General features: G+C 41.8%; 1 protein-coding gene across 4 annotated transcripts in view; it reads right to left on the bottom strand.

The window, feature by feature from the left end:
- Positions 1–1,191: 1,191 nt before the first annotated feature.
- Positions 1,192–21,439, bottom strand: part of Nup98-96 (nuclear pore complex protein Nup98-96) — a 71,316-nt gene continuing 51,068 nt past the window's right edge. For all 4 annotated transcript variants that reach the window (XM_073090929.1, XM_073090930.1, XM_073090932.1 and 1 more), the window contains exons 38-48: positions 21,187–21,309; positions 19,943–20,117; positions 18,707–18,824; positions 17,179–17,300; positions 12,712–12,840; positions 11,771–11,921; positions 10,289–10,391; positions 9,369–9,490; positions 7,534–7,640; positions 3,977–4,124; positions 1,192–2,311 (exon numbers count right to left, since the gene is read on the bottom strand). In XM_073090929.1, the coding sequence (XP_072947030.1) occupies positions 2,213–2,311; positions 3,977–4,124; positions 7,534–7,640; positions 9,369–9,490; positions 10,289–10,391; positions 11,771–11,921; positions 12,712–12,840; positions 17,179–17,300; positions 18,707–18,824; positions 19,943–20,117; positions 21,187–21,309 (1,397 nt within the window). In that variant the 3' untranslated portion in view covers positions 1,192–2,212. The remainder of the gene's footprint in view (positions 2,312–3,976; positions 4,125–7,533; positions 7,641–9,368; positions 9,491–10,288; positions 10,392–11,770; positions 11,922–12,711; positions 12,841–17,178; positions 17,301–18,706; positions 18,825–19,942; positions 20,118–21,186; positions 21,310–21,439) is intronic.

Genomic DNA, 21,439 nt, shown 5'->3' with positions numbered 1-21,439 from the left:
TATAGTCCGCGTCAAACTGCTAGTCCGCTCTGAAGTTGTTGCGAGCAGGTGTAGTCATACAATTTGCTATGGCGACGCGATTCATTTCTATATTCAGAGCGGACTAGCAGTTTTACGCTGACTATACGTAAGGTAAGGCATGCAATCCACCCGATTGTGAGTCACTGTCGTATGCACATCTGTTACCAATCTCAGATAGGATTAGAGTCCTTCTTGAGGTTGGTTTCAACTTATGTCTGTTGTCAATACTCAATCCATGCAACTTTTGTTTACCACAGATAGAAATATGACAATTTCTATGATGAAATCATTGTCAAACGTTCAATTTCTATACATAAAGCCTTAAGCGCTGCTGTGTTCTGGTTTGAAGGGTGTGGTAAGGGAGACATACTTATCCGAGGCGTTCCTTAGTTCTCTGGGGTAATAACGCTGTGGCTAACCTCAGGTAGGACTCTCATCCAATCTGGGATTGATTATAGATGTATACGATTGGCTACTTACCAATAAGTTGACAACATAGTATAAAACAAGCATTAATTAAAATTACTATTACATGGAAACATTTTGTTAAATTGAATATTCTTCCTTCTATTTGGCAACATTTTTTACAAAATAATTTTATACAAATTGATTTCTAGACAAAAAAAAAATACAAATTCCGATTATAATGAATGTCAACTTGAAACAAAAAAATTTTCTTTTTCTATTTTTATAATACATTTTACTATTAATAATAATAAGAAGAGAATTTTATATCTAAGTGTAAAGTAATTTACATATGAACGTAATGATTTACGCCAATTATTGATAACCTATCCAAAGTTACGCATTGGATAGATTGGTTATCAATAACGGATATAAACGAACTATTCGTACAGATAAACAGACTGACAAAACAATTTTCTTTTTACCACACTTTTATTATCTTATATATGTATGTAACGGAATCTTTGAACTCGATTTTTACCCACTTTGAATGGTCCGATTAATTTAAAATTTTGAACAATTATCAAGAACCGATGACAATACACGATTTTAATAATTTTGTCCCATTGTCCTTATCAACATCATCAGGATTAAGGATTGTCGAGGCGGTGTTCGAGCGCCTTAGAGAAAGTTCATCGCAAAGTTACTAGATTGCAACAATAACTTTTTAGTTTAATTAGCTGTAATAGCTCGGTTTTTAGTCTGTTTAAAAATATAATTATTAATTCTAATTCTTTCATAGCTATTGAAAACCTTTACCATTATCAATAATAAATCCTCAAATTTTCAAGATCGATTACAGTGGAATTTCAATCACTATTCAAAGTTTTCATAAACGGACATAATTTTTACAAACAATACAGATATTGCTTTACAAAAACCATTATTGTCTATTATCGTAACATTAAAAAAAACGTATAAGAATTTCACAAAACAAAATGTAATTTACTAATAATTTTACGATATTCAATGGAGTTCTATTAAATTTCTAGTAAGTATTAATATACCCACTACTAAAAAACGTAGATAGGTAGTGCTGGGGCCGTAAATTACGTCACGAATTTCTTTTCATCCCTCCCCCATTCTTGTCACGGTCACATTTCGCGAGAATCCTCCCCCTCCCATGTGACGTCACATATTTTTCCATTTTACATGTAGATATTATTAAATTTAAACAGCAATTCCGACAAATATAAGTAATTATTTCCATTTCAATTTCAATCATATAATAAAATAAAATTCATGTAATAAAACTGTAGAGATACGTCTTGAACTGTGACGTCACAAAATTTAGATCTCCCCACCCCTTGTTCCACTTCGTCGACTCTCCCCCTCCCGCTTAAAATGACCCCTTATGTTATATATAGGGCTATTAAGTTTTGAACTGTGACGTCACCAGATTTCGAACTACCCCCACCCCTTGTCACACATCGTCATACCCCTGCCCCCCCCTAAACGTGTGACGTAATTTCCGAACGACTCCTTATGTTATATATAGGACTATTATGTTTTGAAATGTGACGTCACTAAATTTCGAACTACCCCCCACTTCCTCCACACAATATCACACTTTGTCAACCCCCTCCCTCCTTAACTAGTGACGTAATTTATAGATGACATTTAATATAAAAAAAATATTAAGTATTAATGTGACGTCACGACCTCCGCCTTAAAATATGAATTATGAATGAATCTTTATGTTATAAAGGAGTATAGTCTGTCCCGCTCAGCTGTGCACCGCGGCGCGTACGTGCGAAGAGGACGGCGATACTGAGGACGCCTCGATGCACAGCTCCGACGCCTGCTCCGCCAAGTCTGTTGTAATCTGTTGACAAACAATTATATTATATTAATTAGTAGAGATGCGCCGAATATTCGTTTGGTATTCGGTATTCGGCGTATTCGGCATCTTTTTTGCTATTTGTATTCGGCCGAATTATTCGGTTTTGGTGCCGAATATATTCGGTTCGAGTATTTCTATTTTCTTGTGTACACGACATGGTACAGGACTAAAACACAAAACTTCTTATATAAGATTTATGTATTATAAGTCAAACTCAAATCCTATTATTAATGTGTTGAATAAAGCTAATAAAATAACGCGATTAAACTTCAAATTAACATTTATTTTGAAACCTCAAGTCAACACATTTATTACTTAATCTATAGATAGTATAGTCAACATTTACTTTAAACCTTAAATAAGTATTTATTTTTAAAATTCAAATCAACATTTTAAAGTGTTAATGGACACATAACTGGCAAATTGACAATATAGAAATGGTAAGCCTAATAATTCGGCCGAATATTCTGTTCGGTAAAGGTTAAACCGAATATTATTCGGTATTCGGTTATTCGGTGAAATCACTATTTGGTGCATCTCTATTAATTAGTTTTTCCTATTTAGTCTAAATATGAACCGTAATTTATTGGAAATAAAATCTTGTTATTGTGTTTAGCAAGTTGTAAAGCAGTGATGGGCTACTGGTTAAGAAACGGCCTCTCGATCGAGGGGTCCGAGGTTCAAATCCCACGCACTTAAATCCCGCACCTCTGATTTTTCAAAGTTATGTGCGTATTAGAAATTAATTATCACTTGCTTAAACGGTGAATGAAAACATCGTGAGGAAACCTGAGAGATTTATAAAAAAAATTATCTCAAAGGTATGTGAAGTCTACCAATACGCACTTGGCCAGCGCGGTGGACTATGGCCTAATCCTTCTCATTCTGAGAGGAGACCCGTGCCCAGCAGTGGGACAGTAATGGGTTGATGATGATGATGATGATGAACTATAAATATGCAACTAAAGTATTCGAGTGTTTGCGCGTAATCAACATTTTGACGAGTATTAAAGTCCAAGGCGTCTGTATTGGTGCGCGGTGTTATTTTTTATTTATTTTTATTTAGTTTAAAGGTGGTAGAACCCTCTGTGGTTCGACTCCGGCGGCACCACCGCCACACCTATTTCTACCTAATAACAGCAGTGTTAGGCGCTGCTGTGTTCCGGTTTGAAGGGTGTGGTAAGGGAGTCAGACTTTTCCGAGCCGTTCCAGCTTAGTCCTCAGGGGTAGCGGCGCATCTGTGGCCGACTTCAAGTAGGAATATCTAATCCTGTCTGGGGTTGATTACAGATGTCCATGGGCGGCAGTAGCCACTTACCATCAGGTGGACTGCATGCTCGTCTGCTACTCTTATATTATAAAAAAAAAAAGATAGGTTATATAGCTAGTTCACATATCAGTAAAGTTTCCACTGATATCTTATTCATAAAATTACTGGTAAGCGATGACTCTATTGGAGCAAAACGGAGATATTTAACGATAATGTTACTTTTAAAGAATTAAGTAATTATCTTAAAGTAAAGTAGAATTTCTCGTTGCAATGACCTGTCTTATGTTGCTTTTATATTTACCAATGGGTATTAAACAATAGTAATGGGTGGTGGTTTACATACTCGTCATTGTTCGGCGAGCTACTCGTCATCGTACCTTGTGTTGCGCGAGCGCGGTGCAGTCCGGCGGCAACTGTAACGCCTTCAGTAGCGCTGCAAGGCGAGCTGGAGGAGCAGACGCCGCTAGAGCCAACTGCAACAGACGGGCACCCATCTCCGCCCTGGCGGCCGCGTGGCGCGCCGAACTATGGAACATAACATACAGTTGTTATTGAAAATCAGTTTGTGGTAAGACATACTTATGAGAGCCATTGCAGTATAGTTTGCAAGGGTAGTGGCGCGTCTATGGCAGATGGTAGATAGGAATCTAACCTTATGTGGGGTTGACTACAAATATCCTAAGCTACAATCCATCCACTGTTTCGACTGCCAAAGATTGACGTTTCACAATTGTTGCAAGACAAACAAACAAATGAAGTATGAAATCAAATTGCGGTATTATTAAATGACGAACAATAGATGCAAAGTTCACATTTAGTTCTGAAAATATAATGGTGTGGTAAGGGAGATATACTTAACCGAGGCGTTCCCTAATCCTCAGGGATAGCAATATATCATTGGTGGACGTCAAATAGGAATCTAATCCTATCTGGCGTTGATTACGGATATCCATGGGCGGCAGTAGCCACTTACCATCAACGCTCGTCTGCTACTCCTATATTATATTACGAAGGTACTCTTGTGTATATTGCTTGTACGAGTTTGTAAACGTGTCTGTGTGTGTGCATATGCGCGTGCATATATATGCGTGAGCGTGTGATTCTTGGTGTACGTCTACGCATGCATATCTCCGTGTGCATATGTGTGTGGGCATGTGTACGCGTGAGTCTCTCTCACTGTATACGCGTGTGTGTCTCTTTCTCTGTGTCTGTCTGTCTCTGTCTCTCTGTGTGTGTCTACCTCTCTGTGTCTGTCTGTCTCTGTCTCTCTGTGTGTGTCTACCTCTCTGTGTCTGTCTGTCTCTGTCTCTCTGTGTGTGTCTACCTCTCTATGTCTGTCTGTCTCTGTCTCTCTGTGTGTGTCTACCTCTCTATGTCTGTCTGTCTCTGTCTCTCTGTGTGTGTCTACCTCTATGTGTCTGTCTGTCTCCGTCTCTCTGTGTGTGTCTACCTCTATGTGTCTGTCTGTCTCCGTCTCTCTGTGTGTGTCTACCTCTATGTGTCTGTCTGTCTCCGTCTCTCTGTGTGTGTCTACCTCTATGTGTCTGTCTGTCTCCGTCTCTCTGTGTGTGTCTACCTCTCTGTGTCTGTCTGTCTCCGTCTCTCTGTGTGTGTCTACCTCTCTGTGTCTGTCTGTCTCTGCCTCTCTGTGTGTGTCTACCTCTCTGTGTCTGTCTGTCTCTGCCTCTCTGTGTGTGTCTACCTCTCTGTGTCTGTCTGTCTCTGCCTCTCTGTGTCTGTCTGTCTCTGTCTCTCTGTGTGTGTCTACCTCTCTGTGTCTGTCTGTCTCTGTCTCTCTGTGTGTGTCTACCTCTCTGTGTCTGTCTGTCTCTGTCTCTCTGTGTGTGTCTACCTCTCTGTGTCTGTCTGTCTCTGTCTCTCTGTGTGTGTCTACCTCTATGTGTCTGTCTGTCTCCGTCTCTCTGTGTGTGTCTACCTCTCTGTGTCTGTCTGTCTCCGTCTCTCTGTGTGTGTCTACCTCTCTGTGTCTGTCTGTCTCCGTCTCTCTGTGTGTGTCTACCTCTCTGTGTCTGTCTGTCTCTGCCTCTCTGTGTGTGTCTACCTCTCTGTGTCTGTCTGTCTCTGTCTCTCTGTGTGTGTCTACCTCTCTGTGTCTGTCTGTCTCTGTCTCTCTGTGTGTGTCTACCTCTCTGTGTCTGTCTGTCTCTGTCTCTCTGTGTGTGTCTACCTCTCTGTGTCTGTCTGTCTCTGTCTCTCTGTGTGTGTCTACCTCTCTGTGTCTGTCTGTCTCTGTCTCTCTGTGTGTGTCTACCTCTCTGTGTCTGTCTGTCTCTGTCTCTCTGTGTGTGTCTACCTCTCTGTGTCTGTCTGTCTCTGTCTCTCTGTGTGTGTCTACCTCTCTGTGTCTGTCTGTCTCTGTCTCTCTGTGTGTGTCTACCTCTCTGTGTCTGTCTGTCTCTGTCTCTCTGTGTGTGTCTACCTCTCTGTGTCTGTCTGTCTCTGTCTCTCTGTGTGTGTCTACCTCTCTGTGTCTGTCTGTCTCTGTCTCTCTGTGTGTGTCTACCTCTCTGTGTCTGTCTGTCTCTGTCTCTCTGTGTGTGTCTACCTCTCTGTGTCTGTCTGTCTCTGTCTCTCTGTGTGTGTCTACCTCTCTGTGTCTGTCTGTCTCTGTCTCTCTGTGTGTGTCTACCTCTCTGTGTCTGTCTGTCTCCGTCTCTCTGTGTGTGTCTACCTCTATGTGTCTGTCTGTCTCCGTCTCTCTGTGTGTGTCTACTTCTCTGTGTCTGTCTGTCTCCGTCTCTCTGTGTGTGTCTACTTCTCTGTGTCTGTCTGTCTCCGTCTCTCTGTGTGTGTCTACCTCTCTGTGTCTGTCTGTCTCCGTCTCTCTGTGTGTGTCTACCTCTATGTGTCTGTCTGTCTCCGTCTCTCTGTGTGTGTCTACCTCTATGTGTCTGTCTGTCTCCGTCTCTCTGTGTGTGTCTACCTCTATGTGTCTGTCTGTCTCCGTCTCTCTGTGTGTGTCTACCTCTCTGTGTCTGTCTGTCTCCGTCTCTCTGTGTGTGTCTACCTCTCTGTGTCTGTCTGTCTCCGCCTCTCTGTGTGTGTCTACCTCTCTGTGTCTGTCTGTCTCTGTCTCTCTGTGTGTGTCTACCTCTCTGTGTCTGTCTGTCTCCGTCTCTCTGTGTGTGTCTACCTCTCTGTGTCTGTCTGTCTCCGTCTCTCTGTGTGTGTCTACCTCTATGTGTCTGTCTGTCTCCGTCTCTCTGTGTGTGTCTACCTCTCTGTGTCTGTCTGTCTCCGTCTCTCTGTGTGTGTCTACCTCTCTGTGTCTGTCTGTCTCCGCCTCTCTGTGTGTGTCTACCTCTCTGTGTCTGTCTGTCTCCGTCTCTCTGTGTGTGTCTACCTCTCTGTGTCTGTCTGTCTCCGTCTCTCTGTGTGTGTCTACCTCTCTGTGTCTGTCTGTCTCCGTCTCTCTGTGTGTGTCTACCTCTCTGTGTCTGTCTGTCTCTGTCTCTCTGTGTGTGTCTACCTCTATGTGTCTGTCTGTCTCCGTCTCTCTGTGTGTGTCTACCTCTATGTGTCTGTCTGTCTCCGTCTCTCTGTGTGTGTCTACCTCTATGTGTCTGTCTGTCTCCGTCTCTCTGTGTGTGTCTACCTCTCTGTGTCTGTCTGTCTCCGTCTCTCTGTGTGTGTCTACCTCTCTGTGTCTGTCTGTCTCCGCCTCTCTGTGTGTGTCTACCTCTCTGTGTCTGTCTGTCTCCGTCTCTCTGTGTGTGTCTACCTCTCTGTGTCTGTCTGTCTCTGTCTCTCTGTGTGTGTCTACCTCTCTGTGTCTGTCTGTCTCTGTCTCTCTGTGTGTGTCTACCTCTCTGTGTCTGTCTGTCTCTCTGTGAGTGCTGTTAGTGTGTGTGTGTGTGTGTGTGTGTGTGTGTGTGTGTGTGTGTGTGTGTGTGTGTGTGTGTGTGTGTGTCACCTGGGCGCTAGTCCTCTCAGCGCGAGGCAGGCGGCTGACAATCTCGGCCGCAAGGACTCCAACCGCGACGGCGCCACCGGAGATCCACTAGACACCAACCCACGAATCTGTAATATTATAACAATATACATTTATAAGAATCAAAATAAATTACTAATAAAATAAAAATAAATAAAAAAACAGAAAGGGTATTAATATACATTTCCCAACAGACACCATCCCACGGATCTGTAATATTATAACAATATAAATCTATACGAATAATTATAAATTATTATTAAAAAGGTTACAATAATAAACAGAAAAGTAAGGTATCAATATATTATTAATACTTATACCAGCTACATTTCTATACGTCATAATATAGTATTATAAATGTATAAAAAAATAAACAGAAAAATAAGACAATAATATATAACGATATTAATATACAAATGCAAATGACGTTTATTTTGTAATAAAAAAAAACATTATTCAAACACATTGATGCAACTTCTATAAAGTTTAAAGGTGGTAGAACCCTTTGTGGTTCGACTCCGGCGGCACGACCGCCACACCTATTTCTACCTAATAACAGCAGTGTTAGGCGCTGCTGTGTTCCGGTTTGAAGTGTGGTAAGGGAGACAGACTTTTCCGAGGCGTTCCAGCTTAGTCCTCAGGGGGAGCGGCGCATCTGTGGCCGACCACAGGTAGGAATATCTAATCCTATCTGGGGTTGATTACAGATGTCCATGGGCGGCAGTAGCCACTTACCATCAGGTGGACTGCATGCTCGTCTGCTACTCCTATAATATAAAAAAGTACATCTTCTTGTATAGTATGACATAAAATTAATAACCCGATTGTTAGGAACGTCAAGAGAAGATGTAATTGTCAAATGAGGGTATTAACTAACAAGGGACGCATAAAAGGGCACTGTAGATCGCCTTCTGGGCAGTTATTTTACGATTATTGTAAAGAACGTTACTCTGCCACTTTTGTTGTCGAATCTATAATATAATTTGTATGCTTACTTGTTATTTTCTTAGCTTTGTAAAGTAAAATTGTGAAGTAAAATGTTCTCGGTTTATAAACGTTGTTTTTAAATAATTTTACTGACTAATATTCCTAACACTATTTTGTATTTTTTTTTTTTTTTAAAACTTTTCTACCGAATAAAAAGGTGATTTTGAGTAATAGAAATCATTATTCGAACCTGTAACTTTTAGCTAATCAGAAAATATGATATCTCTCGAGTGTCTTCCACCAGCGTTGATACAAATTTTCGCCCGTTTTATAATATTTTCTACGATTTTCTTTCAAGATTTCCGCCGGTAACACTTTGCAGTCCAGTCGAATATTCTCCTTAAGAGCTGCGATTGTCAAATCAAATCAAATCAAATGTTGCTATTGTTGAGTTGCTATCTATAATTTGTTGTTGCGACACGACTCGTTTCTATATTCGGAGCGGACTACAAGTTTGGCGCGGACTATACCTAGCTTGTAAATAGGATATGCCCAGCAGTGGGACAGTATAACACGAGTGGTACCCACCTCATCACAAACATACAGATAGTGATAGAGCGCCTGACCACCTGTCTCCCAACTGACCTCGTGTCGCTCCGCCGCTTCGCTCATCGTGTGTAGTACTATAATTACTGAACTAACGAAGTAAGGTTCGAGCCAAACTTCTAATCCGCTCCGAATATAGAAACAAGTCGCATTACGGTTGCTCCGGAGTATATGCTTGTAGTTGTGCTCGACCGCATTGGCTCTCTGACTACACCTGCGCGCAACAACTTCAGAGCGGACTAGAAGTTTGGCGCGAACTATAATAATATTCAAAAGGTACCCACCTCATCACAAACATACAGGTAGTGGTAGAGCGCCTGACCACCTGTCTCCCAACCGCTGACCTCGTGGCGCTCCGCGGCTTCGCTCATCTTGTCCAGTATCGGCTTTATACTTTGTAGATTATCTGAAAATAATATAAATACAAAAAATATAAAAAAGCTGTTCGCACCCGTAATTGAGGTGGCACTTAAAAAATCTCTCAATGTTTTATCAAAATAACTTGTATGCTTCAGTGTTCACCTTGTTGGTGCGACTTTTCAATAAATAAATAGATAGATAGATAGAAGAAAGATAGATAGATAGATTTAATAAATAAATAAATAAACACATGTATAATTTATACGAAGGCAGTAGAAAGTTGTCGACACTGTCACGACAAGCAACGTTATCCGAGGCGTTCCAGCTTAGTCCTCAGGGGTAGCGGCGCATCTGTGGCCGACATCAGGTAGGAATATCTAATCCTATCTGGGGTTGATTACAGTTGTCCATACGGTAATAGCTTACCATCAGGTGGACTGCATGCTCGTCTGCTACTCCTATATTATAAAAACAAAAAAAAACCCGTATCGTTTAGTTATATTTTCTCGATTGATATGCGTAATTCAAAATGACCATTTATTCAGTTTCGCGGTGTTATGTTATACGAGCTTGAGCAACGTTACGTTATACTAGTTTTTGCCTGCGGCTTCGCTCGCGTTACGAAGTAATATTTCATCCCCTATTTTATCCCCTTGGGGGTAGAATTGATCAAAATCCTTTCTTAGCGGATGCCTACGTCATAACATCTACCTGCATGCCAAATTTCAGCCCGATCCGTCCAGTGGTTTGGGCTGTGCGTTGATAGATCACTATGTCAGTCAGTCACCTTTGAGTTATATATATTTAGATTAAAAGACTAAATATAGTATTTTGTTTGACGTACCAGCCAACACGGCCTCCGGCAGCAACTCCTCGATGAGAACCCTGTGGGCAGCGTTCCACTGCTCAGCTCCAACCAAGTATTCCACTTCCAATGTCGGTTGATGCTACAAAACAAACATATTATTACAAATGTTATATATATAAAATTCACGCGTCACAAAATGTTAGTTTCCGTACTCCTCCTTCGCCGAAACGGCTTTACTGATTTTCACCAAATTTTATATGCATATTCAATAGGTCCAAGAATCGGCTACTATCTATTTTTCATACCCCTAAGTGATAAGGGGTGCTCAACTTATTTTTATTTATTTATTATTATTAATATAATTTATTTATATTAATAATAATAAATAATCTAATTTATTTATATTAATAATAATAAATAAATAACACACATTTGCCGGGTACACACACACACGCGGTAACACAGCATTTGCCGGGTCAGCTAGTTACATATATAAATAAAACGACTTGAGTTTTTAGCTGTGACCGTAGCGAGAGAGATTTACTTATAGACAACATTTACATTATAATCATATATCTTAGCGCACAAAGAAAATTATACATTACCAAAGATTATGAACGCTCATCTATACTAATATTATAAAGAGGAAGACTTTGTTTGTTTGATTGTAATGAATAGGCTCAAAAACTACCGGTCCGATTTTTAAAATTCTTTCACCATTCGAAAGCTACATTATCCACGAGTAACATAGGCTATATTTTATATGAAATATGTTTGATAAATAGATTTTGAGGCGGTACAAAGTTTGCCGGGTCAGCTAGTATAAAATAAAATGACTTGAGTTTTTAGCTGTGACTGTTGTGAGAGAAATATACTTATAGACAACATTTACATTATAATCATATATCTTAGCGCACAAAGAAAACTATACATTACCAAAGATTATTAACGCTCGTTATTAATAAACAATCTATCTAATTTTAGTATTTTTTGAATGGGGTGAATTTTCTCTCTCTCTCTCTCTCTCTCTCTTAATACTTATTTAGCTATATAAAGTACCTATGTGCAAAATTTCAATATTTTAGGTTCAGCCCTCCCTCTTTCACCCTTATCACCATTCACTTCTATCTCTTCATTTATCCCTCCTATTTTTCCTTCTTATTTATACCCTTTGCCTTGTCCTATCCGAAGCCCGAAACATACCTCTAGAAGCTCCTTCATTATCCTTAGAAACTTATCTAACTATTAATTCTAACTATTCCCTACTCTTATTCCCCACTTATACTTCACTTATCCCCCCTTATTTCCCGTCTTCATCCATTCCCCTTCCTACATCAAGACCGACCTTCACCCCCTCTCCCCTCCCTACACCCCCTCCCACCCCCTCTCCGTTTAGCTCCCTCCTCCCCTCCCTTCACACCCTCCCACCCCCTTATTCACCCCCTCTCCCTTCATCTCCCCTCTACTCTCCCTTCACCCCCTCCCCTCACCCCCGTTCAACCCTCAAAATCCCCTCACCTCATACTTAGCCCGGTGCGCCTGAGCCAGCAGCAGCCAGGCGGGCGGCACCCTCAGCTTGGCCAGGAGTCGAAGCCGGGCCCGCAGCTCCGGTGTATCCACTCGACTGGGCGCATGGCGGGACAGCATCGCGCGGACTAGGCTCGCACGCCTGGGGACACACGACGATATATTTGTTATAACAGTGTTTGTTAACAAATATTATTACAGTGTTGCTAACTAATATACGTAATAATATATACTTTGGAGTAATATATAAAAAAACAAAGCAGAAAAATATTATAAAAACACGGGAAATTATCAGTTAGCATACAGAGAAATATCCTATCGTCAAAGGATCAATATTAGTATAGTAAGGGAGATATACTTTTCCGGGGCGTTCCAACTTAGTCCTCAGCGGCACATCTGCAGCCGACCTCAGGTAGCAATCTAATCCTATCTGGGGTTGATTACAAATATGTATGGGCAGCAGTAGACACTTAACATCACGTACGTAAAGGCCTCAGGCGCTGTGTCCCTGTAGTTTCGGGACCAGAATACGGCTACGGTATCCCCTGCCTGTCGTAAGAGGCGACTAAAAGGGGCTTCCGGGGTTGCGGGCGGCGAGAGTGGGAGCTCGAACCGCCCGGTAAGCGACCCCGGGAAGGACGACGGTATGTGTGGTCGCATACCGTCGTACGCAACAGACGGTGTGGCGAACGTCAAGCTCACCTGGGCAGAGCCCGACGGGGCAACGCGCTAAGAGGACTCCGGTTGCGTTCCTTTGGAGATCCCGGAGTCCTCTACGCAGCGCCGAGGACCACACTTCAAACCGGAACACAGCAGCGCTCAACACTGCTGTTATACCAGAAATAGGTGTGGCGGTGGTGCCGCCGGAATCAAACCACAGAGGGTTCCACCACCTATGGTGGATATGGTGTATGGCGGTGGTGTGTACTCACGTGCCACCGTCCGGGTGGTAGAGCAGCGCCTGCACAGCGAGGTGCCAGTCCCCGCGGGCCTCCAGCTGCTGTGCTGCACCCGTGATGCTCTCCACTGAGGGTGTTCCCAACCAGCAGCCCAGCAGGAAACTGGAACACCAGAACACAAAAACTTTACAACTAACAAAAAAAGAATCAAAAATTTGAAATAAATGTTTCTTTCTTTTCTTTAAAAAGAATAATAATGATAATGGGAAACTGTTATCAAATTATACCATTGTCATCGGTCCTTGATACGTATGCAAAGTTTCAAATTAATCAGAGTTGTGGAAGTTGGTGAAAATTGAGCTCAAAGGTACCGTTACATACATACATATACAGGATGAATTTTTAAAACGGGCCTTCAGGGCCAAATCCGAAACTATAAGGATTATCGAAAAATGCTGAAAGGAGTTACGAGGCCGATTTTGATAAAAACTAAAACTGCATCATTAGTTTTTTAAAATATTTTTTTCCTTAGCCGGGAATCGAACGAGTTCATTTTGAAAAAAAATACACCTCTATATTATTTCACTATCTGATAGTGTCGCTTATAAGGATCAAATTCTGGGAAGTAATGTTATGTGACAAATTAAAGGAAAAGGAAAATTTTGAAGAAAATACGTATTTTTCCATACATTGGCATACTAATCCTTAAGGATTATACACAACAAATGATTTATGTATAATTCTTTAGAAACATACATAAGTCATACCATTGAAGAATTTGTTGGTTAAACAACTAATTATTCGATGTTATAATTATGACATATGGCTTAGTATGAGAAAGTAATAGTTTGGCAAATAAGTTACCGCCGTTTTTAGGATTTATTTTTTAATGAAAATAGATAACTGTTTAAATAGTAAATTCTTATTGTTTGCTGTTTACAACTTCGTTTCAACGTTAAATATGATTTTCTATATCTCTTTTTTTAGTAATCACTCGGATTTGACTCTAAAAAGTAATTCTCGCAAATTGTCAACTTTACAACTGTATTAAACGAAACTCCGCCCATAGCTAAGTCGGACATAAAAATATAAATTATTGGGAAACAAAACGTCCATTTCGAATGATTAGAAACATTGAGCCAAAAAAAATGTCAATACACGAAATGTTTAAATTGATGAATGGCGGGAACTTAACTGCCAAATTAATATGGAAAAATATGTATTTTCTTAAAATTGAGGCTTTTCCTTTAGTTTGTCATTTATTATTACTTTCCAGATTTTGATCCTTATAAGCAACACTATCAGATAGTGGAATAATATAGAGGGTGCATTTTTTTTTCAAAATGAACTCGTTCGATTCCCGGCTAGGTAAAAAGTTATTTTAAAAAAGTAATGATGCAGTTTTAGTTTTTATCAAAATCGGCCCCGTAACTCCTTTCAGCATTTTTCGTTAATCCTTATAGTTTCGGATTTGGCCCTGAAGGCCCGTTTTAAAAATTCACCCTGTATACATACATAGAATCAAGACAAGCTAATAAAAGCGTGTTAAAAAAAAAAGAGTGATAATGGACGATCCGCGTGGCGGAGCGGTCACCATACCGGTCTGACGCGCAAAGGGTCCCGAGTTCAACCCTCGGCCGGAGAATAAATATTTTTCACTTTATTGCAACTATTCATAGAGCATAGCCGAATATTCGGTATTCGTCTAAACTAATATTCATGGCATCTTTAAATAAAATATTTAAAGATGCCATGAATAATAGCTTTTAATCTTGAAATGACATTTCTATAAATAATTGGAAAACGTTTTTATAATATAAGACGCGCATGCAATCCACCTGATGGTAATTGGCCATTGGCGTATGGACATCTGTAATCAACCCAACAACAACAACAACAACGCAGACATGACAACTAAAATGTGAGAACAGCGCAGACACAAGAACCTAAAGTGTGAACAACGCAGACATGAGAACTAAAAGTGTGAACAGCGCAGACACAAGAACCTAAAGTGTGAACAACGCAGACATGAGAACTAAAAGTGTGAACAGCGCAGACACAAGAACCTAAAGTGTGAACAACGCAGACATGAGAACTAAAAGTGTGAACAGCGCAGACACAAGAACCTAAAGTGTGAACAACGCAGACATGAGAACTAAAAGTGTGAACAGCGCAGACACAAGAACCTAAAGTGTGAACAACGCAGACATGAGAACTAAAAGTGTGAACAGCGCAGACACAAGAACCTAAAGTGTGAACAACGCAGACATGAGAACTAAAAGTGTGAACAGCGCAGACACAAGAACCTAAAGTGTGAACAACGCAGACATGAGAACTAAAAGTGTGAACAGCGCAGACACAAGAACCTAAAGTGTGAACAACGCAGACATGAGAACTAAACTGTGAGAACAGCGCAGACACAAGAGCCTGAAGTGTGAACAACGCAGACATGAGAACCTGAAAGTGTGAACAGCGCAGACACAAGAACCCAAAGTGCGAACAACGCAGACATGAGAACTAAAAGTGTGAACAGCGCAGACACAAGAACCTAAAGTGTGAACAACGCAGACATGAGAACTAAAAGTGTGAACAGCGCAGACACAAGAACCTAAAGTGTGAACAACGCAGACATGAGAACTAAACTGTGAGAACAGCGCAGACACAAGAGCCTGAAGTGTGAACAACGCAGACATGAGAACCTGAAAGTGTGAACAGCGCAGACACAAGAACCCAAAGTGCGAACAACGCAGACATGAGAACCTAAAAGTGTGAACAACGCAAAAGAGATAATACATCTTTTTTTAATTCCGACTAGTAAAAAAATAGTACATTACGATACGCGTGGCCAAAGTAGCTTATTTTTGCACGGCGTGAAGTTAGCGCCCGAGCGCAGCGAGGGTGCTAAACGCCGTGCAGATAATAGGCTACTTTTGTCACAAGTATCGTATACTATTTTATAGCTCGTGTGACATAAACCCGCTTAAACTTGTGAAGAAATATGAAAAAATATGAGAATTATTTTGAAACTTATAAATGATTGAAACTAAAAATTATGAACTAAAAAAGCAAGAAAAATGTGACACAACCAAAACCATACAAATTTTGAAAATTTAGTAATTATTCTGCTCTTGTGATAAAGACAAATCTAACACCACACGTACGTCGAAATCTATCAAGCCATTTAGGCTACATACAGGCGTCTAGACCAATGACTTATAATGGGAACTCCACCTAAACGTATTAAAGAAACATATGATAAGCAATCACATAATGTACTAATACATAACTAATACTAGTGATACAGTAGAAAATCGATTATCCGGACCTCAGTTATAAATATTCACGATTATTCGGATTGTGAAACGTGAACAAGTAACTTTGTAATAACTCTTACAGATCAGCCATATTTTTTGTGACATGTGCATTTAAATTCCGGAAAGTCGCCAAATCGCAACAAAATAGTTACTATAAAAAACAAAAACCCGATTGCTAAAAATATAACCTATGTTATCGCCACAATTAAGACGAATCCAACGACACATTATGTATCAAAATTAATGAAGTCGTTTGAGTTTGCCAAAGAATGAAAAATACACACGTAACAAACATATAGCCGAAAAACATCACCTTCCTAAATCGGTTTAAATAGCTTTTCTTCATAAACTCAATTATCCAAGTTTCCGATAATCCGAATGCCACAAATACGACAACAAATAGGTCGCTTAGTCGAGATTCTACTGGAGTAGTATTATGGCTAATTTTGATAATGATTCCTAATTTAAATATCTCCTACTATTGTGTGTAGCGAAAATACACAGTCAAAACAAACAATAAAATTCGATAAAGCCCAATAGTTAGTCTTATAGTGATGCTATAGCTTAGTATGTACACAATTGCAAAAACATTTATAAATACGTCCAAAATAAAATATTAAAATAATTATAGCTGTAAACAAAATACTCATTACTCACTTTTAATTTTTAAATGGCATTTAAAAGTATGAAACGTTCATAGCTATGTTTATTTTTTACAACTGTGAGGGTAGTGTATTAATATTCGTATGGTGTAAAAATCGGCTACTTTGGACATAGAAATGCGTAGCTAAAATGCGGGTTTAGGTCACAGAGTGCTATAAAAATCTTTTCCTTTGATATTTATTTTTCGCTGTTTTACCTTTATCTACAGTAATTTGTACAAACATGAATACTAGACGAATCTACCTGCGTTCCACAATAAAATATTTATTGAAAAACTCAACTGAAAAAATTGTTCCATTTACTCGGAAAATTTTTGGTGCCAGGGGGCCTCCACTCCTTTGTTGCCCCAAGGCCTCTAGACCTCTAAATCCGGCCCTGGAACAACGTAGACACAAGAACCTAAAGTGTGAACAACGCAGACATGAGAACTAAAAGTGTGAACAGCGCAGACACAAGAACCTAAAATGTGAACAAAGCAGACATAAGAACCTAAAGTGTGAACAGTGCAGACGTGAGAACTCACCACAGACCGTAGTCCAACGGGTCGGGTGTGTAAGCGGCCGGACATAACTTCGGGCGGGTGTTGAAGGCGCGCGCGTGTATCAACTCGTAGCGAAGATCTTGTATGCGGCGACACTTGTTGTTCTGGCAACAATAATTAATAAATAAATAAATCATCCATCAGCCTTTTGAGGTCCACTGCTGGACATAGGCCTCCCCTAATTGGCGCCACTCCACCGGGTCATGTGCCCTTTGAATCCAACGGTTTCCCGCAGTCTGGTAGAACCCTTTGTGGTTCGACTCCGGCGGCACCACCGCCACTCCTATTACTGCCTAATAACAGCAGTGTTAAGTGCTGCTGTGTGCTGGTTTGAAGGGTGTGGTAAGGGAGACATTCTTTTCCGAGGCGTTCCAGCTTAGTCCTCAGCGGTAGCGGCGCATCTGTGGCCGATCTCAGGTAAGAATATCTAATCATATCTGGGGTTGATTACAGATGTCAATGCGCGGCAGTAGCCACTTACCATCAGGTGGACTGCATGCTCCTCTACTACTCCTATATCCTATGGCAATTTTTTCCAACCATTTACCTCCTTCCCAAACATTCCCCATCCTGCCCAAACATTCTCCTCCTCCCCAAACAGTCCCCATCCTCCCCCAAACATTCTCCTCCCCTTCTTCTTTCCAAACATTGTCCCCCTCCCCAAAACATTCCGCTCCCACCCAAACATTCCCCTCCCACTGACCTCGTCTCCCACTCTCGTGTGCGTACTGTGATGTGGCGGCGCCGCGTCCTCCTCGGGGAAGTGTTCGTTGTACGCGCGGACCACTTGCTACTTCTCACAGTACATTCCCCTCCCACCCAAACAATCTTCTCCACCCTAAACATCCTCCTCCTCCCCACACATCTTCCTCCTCCCCAAAACAATCCCCTCTCCCCAAAACAATCCCCTCCTCCCAAAACATTCCCCTCCTCTTCTTCTTTCCAAACATTCTCCTCCTTCCCAAGCAATCCCCTTCTACCAAAACATTCCCCTTCCACCCCAAACATTCCCCCCCATCCTCCCCAAACATTCTCCTCCTACCCAGAACATTGCCCTCCCCTCCTCCCCAAACATTCCCCTCCCACTGACCTCGTCCCCCACTCTCGTGTGCGTACTGTGATGTGGCGGCGCCGCGTCCTCCTCGGGGAAGTGTTCGCTGTACGCGCGGACCACTTGCTACTTCTCCTTCTCACAGTAATTACTCAAACATTCTCCTCCTCCCCAAACATTCCCCATCCTCCCCAGACATTCCCCTCCTCTCCACACATCCTCCTTCTCCCCAAACATCCCCCATCCCCCCCAAACATTCCCCTCCTCACTAAAACATTCCCCTCCTCCCTAAACATTCCCCTCCCCTTCTTTCAAACATTCCCCTCCCACTCAGAACATTCCCCTCCCAATGATCTCGTCCCCCAACATTCCCCACCCCTCCTCCAAACATTCCCCTCCAAATAAACCCGTCATCAAATATTCCCTCCCCTCCTCTCCCAACATTCCCCTCCCACTGACCTCGTCCCCCACTCTCGTGTGTGTACTGTGATGTGGCGGCGCCGCGTCCTCCTCGGGGAAGTGTTCGCTGTACGCGCGGACCACTTGCTCCAGCGTCGGTATTTGAGGGCACAGGTATCTGTTGAGAGAGAGATTGTCGTTAGGAGGTCGATTGGTGGTGGTAAGAGCTAAAACTAATCCGGAACGCCTTGTGTTCCGGTAGAAAAGCTAAAACTAATCTGGAATGGCCCGTGTTCCGGTATTAAAACTTGACATTCTACATACCAATTGTTTACCAACCTTTCCTATTTTTTGAAATAGCAAAACTAGTCCGAAAAGCCTCATGTATAGATGTTATAACATTGACATTCTTCATTTTGCCCTAATCCATAAAAATCTAAATCTAAACCTAGGCTACTTACATCTCGGTATTAAAACTTAAAATTACATCCTAGACGTTCGACAAATTGCCCTAATCCTGAAAAAGTCAAAACTAATCCGGAACGCCTTAAGTGCCGGCTCTAAAACACAAAATTCCTCATCCTAACAACCCACCAAACAGCCCTGAACCTACGTAACACTAAACTAACCCGGAACGCCTAACGTCCCCATACCTGGCGGTAACCCTTAGCACCACGGTCCACGGCACAGTCCCGAGCAGTGTCTGCGGTCGCTCCCCAGCAAGTAGTTAGTTGCAACGTGGCGTATCGTATAAGATGTGATAAGGAGACACACTTATCCGAGGCGTTCCAGCTTAGTCCTCAGGGATAGCGGCGCATCTTTGGCCAACCTCCGGTAGGAATACCTAATCCAATCAATCTGGGGTTGATTACAGATGTCCATGGGCGGCAGTAGCCACTTACCATCAGGTGGACTGCATGCTCGTCTGCTACTCTTATATTATAACTAACGCCTAACGTCTTAGTGATAGCCTAGTGGTTAAGAAACTCTGCCTCTAGATCGAGGTACCGAGGTTCAAATCCCAGGCCTCCTCTAATTTTTCGAAGTTATGTGCGTATTAGAAATTAATTATCACTTGCTAAACGGCGAAGGAAAACATCGTGAGGAAACCTGCATACCTGAGAGATTTATAAAAAAAAATCTCAAAGGTATGTGAAGTCTACCAATACGCACTTGTCCAGCGCGGTGGACTACGGCCTAATCCTTCTCATTCTGAGAGGAGACCCGTGCCCAGCAGTGGGACAGTCATGGGTTGATGATAATGAATGATGAACGTCCCAGTAGCTCCCCACTCACCTGGCAGTAGCCCGCAGTGCCACAGTCCACGGCACGCTCCCGAGCAGTGTGGGCGGTCGTTCCCCGGCCAGGAGCTGCAGCGTGGCGTATCGGTGGCCACCGATCAGCGCGTCCGCACCGCACTCGCGCCACACGTGCAGCTGCCGCGCTAGGAGACTGCGGAAGGATGGGTCGCCTGGGGACAACGGGACAATTCGTATAGGTCGTGTAGGCTTCCGTAGACAAAGGGATACAAGCCTTGGCTTCAAAAAGAAGCTTACCAATTTATTAATGTAAAATTTGTTGCCTTTGTATTCATGTTATATATGTTCATTAAATTACCTCTTAATATGTCTTAGTATATTGCATTGTTTATGATATTATTTTAACCGTCAAAATAAGCAATAACATGTCATATGTGTAAATGATACACGCCTATAATTGACCTACATACATAGAACAGTTGTATACATATAATATTATAGTTTACTAGCTGACCCGGCAAACGTTGTGTTGCCATATAAATAAAACGATGCTATCATTTTGAAGGTGGTAGAACCCTTTGTGGTTCGACTCCGGCGGCACCACCGCCACACCTATTTCTACCTAATAACAGCAGTGTTAAGCGCTGCTGTGTTCCGGTTTGAAGGGTGTGGTAAGGGAGACATACTGTTCCGAGGCGTTCCAGCTTAGTCCTCAGGGGTAGCGGCGCATCTGTGGCCGACCTCAGGTAGGAATATCTAATCCTATCTAGGGTTGATTACAGATGTCCATGGGCGGCAGTAGCCACTTACCATCAGGTGGACTGCATGCTCGTCTGCTACTCTTATATAATAAAAAAAAAAAAAAAAAAACAAATGTTAAGGGTGAACAACCCTTATCACTTACGGGTTTGAAAAATAGATAGAATATTTGAAACTGCGATGGTAGCGAAGTCTGTGTGTACGTTTGTGCTTGTGTATGTGTGTGATGGTGTGTGTGTACGTGTTTGTGAGTACAAGAATGAGTCTCGCTTTCTTTCTTATAAATTATCATTAATCTCTCGAATGTATGTATGTTTGTCCTTTTGTATGTGAGTGTATGACGGTGTGTGTTTGTGAGTGCAAGAGTGAGACTTTCTTTCTTTCTTTCATATGAATTATTATGAGTCTCTCTCTCTGTGTGTGTGTGTGTGTGTGTGTGTGAGAGAGAGAGAGAGATGGTGTGTACGTGTATGTGAGTGCAAGAGTGAGCCTTTCTTTCTTATGAATTATTGTAAATCTCACCGGCGGCCTGTGCGATGATAGCAGCCATGTTGAGGTCTCCGCGCTCCCGGGCCAGGCGACAAGCGGCCAGCACCCGCCCGCCCAGCACCAGGCTCCACACACGAGCACTGTGCATATCACTCTCTGAAACAACAACAATACACGTATAGTATATACCGCTTCATACACAGGCGCTTTGGATATCGCTCTCTGAAACAAACATAACACATTTATATTAATAGTGTCCGAGACGAAAGAGCTACAAACGAGAAAT

Source organism: Epargyreus clarus, unplaced genomic scaffold, assembly GCF_041222505.1.
Source record: "Epargyreus clarus isolate Ecla_fem2 unplaced genomic scaffold, WU_Ecla_fem_2.2 ptg000033l, whole genome shotgun sequence".
NCBI lineage: Eukaryota > Metazoa > Arthropoda > Insecta > Lepidoptera > Hesperiidae > Epargyreus > Epargyreus clarus.
Note: the sequence above shows the minus strand (reverse complement) of the source record. Positions and strands in the feature narration are given on the sequence as shown.